Source organism: Grammomys surdaster, unplaced genomic scaffold, assembly GCF_004785775.1.
Source record: "Grammomys surdaster isolate TR1022 unplaced genomic scaffold, NIH_TR_1.0 125430, whole genome shotgun sequence".
Lineage (NCBI taxonomy): Eukaryota > Metazoa > Chordata > Mammalia > Rodentia > Muridae > Grammomys > Grammomys surdaster.
In genome coordinates this window covers 155,120-157,106 of record NW_021620297.1, presented here as the reverse complement: position 1 = coordinate 157,106, position 1,987 = coordinate 155,120, and the positions used below count along the sequence as shown (strand labels likewise).

The 1,987-nt window shown below is 48.2% G+C and overlaps 1 protein-coding gene across 2 annotated transcripts in view; it reads right to left on the bottom strand.

Moving 5' to 3' along the window:
• Ryr1 (ryanodine receptor 1) overlaps positions 1-1,987 on the bottom strand; it is a 129,374-nt gene that overhangs the window by 31,461 nt on the left and 95,926 nt on the right. For both annotated transcript variants that reach the window (XM_028786244.1, XM_028786245.1), the window contains one exon: positions 1,057-1,244. In XM_028786244.1, the coding sequence (XP_028642077.1) occupies positions 1,057-1,244 (188 nt within the window). The remainder of the gene's footprint in view (positions 1-1,056; positions 1,245-1,987) is intronic.

The window sequence follows — 1,987 nt, the reverse complement described above, 5'->3', positions numbered from 1 at the left end:
CCCCCAAGATGTTAGAGGATTCCCCCAAGATGTTAGAGGATCCCCCCAAGATGTTAGAGGATTCCCCCAAGATGTTAGAGGATCCCCCCAAGATGTTAGAGGTGCAAGAATCGTGGACTACTTGTCAAGGAAAGTTCCTAACGGGGAATAGAATCAGCCCGAGAGAAAGAAGTGTGTTGCAGTCAATAAAGCAAAAGGGAGCTGGAGATCTGAAGAGTGCTTTGACCTCAGACATGGAGAAGAGCAGTTGGAGTTTCCCCAGTTGGTTTTTGGTCTTGCTTTTGTCCAGGATTTCCTCACTATGCCATTTTGGAATGGTACTGTACATCATGACGTTGGACATGTGTGACTTGCTTTTTGATTTTATAGAGGATCACAGTTAAGAGATCGCATGACTCTCAGAAGAGACTTTGCACTTTGGAGTCGTTGAGAGATTGTTGAGACTGTTATAGACTATGGGACTTTTGGTGTTGGGCTAAAGCCTTTTGCGTTATTCTGTGGCTAGGTGTGGCCCCCATAGACTCATGTGTTTGAACAAGCCTATGGGGGACAGGGAGTTGAATGTGGTGGTTTGAATATGCTTGACCCAGGAAGTGGCACTATTAGGAAGTATGGCCTTGTTGGAGGAATTGTGTCACTGTAGTGATGGGCTTTGAAACCCTTCTCCTAGCTGCCTGGGAGACAGTTTTCTCTTAGCTGCCTTCGAAACAAGATCTACAACTCTCAGCTCCTCCAGAGCCATGCCTGCCTGGATGCTGCCATGCTTCCCGCCATAATGATAATGGACTGAACCTCTGACCATGTAAGTCAGCTCCAATTAAATGTTGTCCGTTATAAGAGTTGTTGTCATGGTGTCTCGTCACAGGAATAAAACCCTAACCAAGATGCCTCGCAAGCTCTGGGACCACAGGCATAAACTACCACACAGACCATCTCAATGTTACAGATAACTGAGGTTAACCAAAAGTCTCTCCCCCAAAGCAGCCAGCCAGGGAGGCGCAGCTGGCACTTGGTAATCCTTCCTGGATCCCGGCTCACCTGCTGTCTGGCACCCACCTTCTGGAAGTCCTTCTTGGAGATGAGGCCACGGGGATCTGTGACATAGTCCTGGAAGGCCTCGGAGCCTACGATGTCCTTGAGTTTCAGAAACATGTCGAAGAACTTGAGGATCATCTCCACGTTGGACGAAGACTCTACGAGCATGTCCACCATTTGCCGCGCGATCATGCCGTTCACCACATTTCCTGCAGGAGACCTGGGTCAGTGCCACCCAGCAGAGCAGCTGCTCTGGACCCTCTGGGTTTGCTCTCTCTCTAGCTCAGAAGCCACCCATGGCTCGCTAGGACCCACCTACTAGGTGGGCACTTCCTGGTCCCTGTCATGCCTCCAGGAAGAGGATCATCTTGTGATCTGTGGTGGTGCCATGGCCACCTAAGGTCCACCCCTCTCACTGGGTGGGAAGATTACCACTGAGGACAGTGGAGGCAGGAGTCAGCAGTGAGGGCCACATGCCTGGAGGCTGTGTCAAGAATGCCTCAAGAAGGGCTGGAGAGATGGCTCAGCAGTTAAGAGCACTGACTGCTCTTCCAGAGGTCCTGAGTTCAATTCCCAGCATCTACATGATGGCTCACAACCATCTGTAATGGATCTGATGCCCTCTTCTGATATGTATGAAGAGAGCGACAGTGTATTCATATACATAAAAATAAAAAAATAAAAAATAAAAGAATGCGGCCAGGCGGTGGTGGCGCACGCCTTTAATCCCAGCACTTGGGAGGCAGAGGCAGGCGGATTTCTGAGTTCGAGGCCAGCCTGGTCTACAGAGTGAGTTCCAGGACAGCCAGGGCTACACAGAGAAACCCTGTCTCAAAAAAATAAAATAAAATAAAATAAAATAAAATAAAATAAAATAAAATAAAATAAAATAAAATAATGCCTTAGGAGAACCTTATAAGGGAAATATTGTTGTATGGTTTCCCGACAAGAA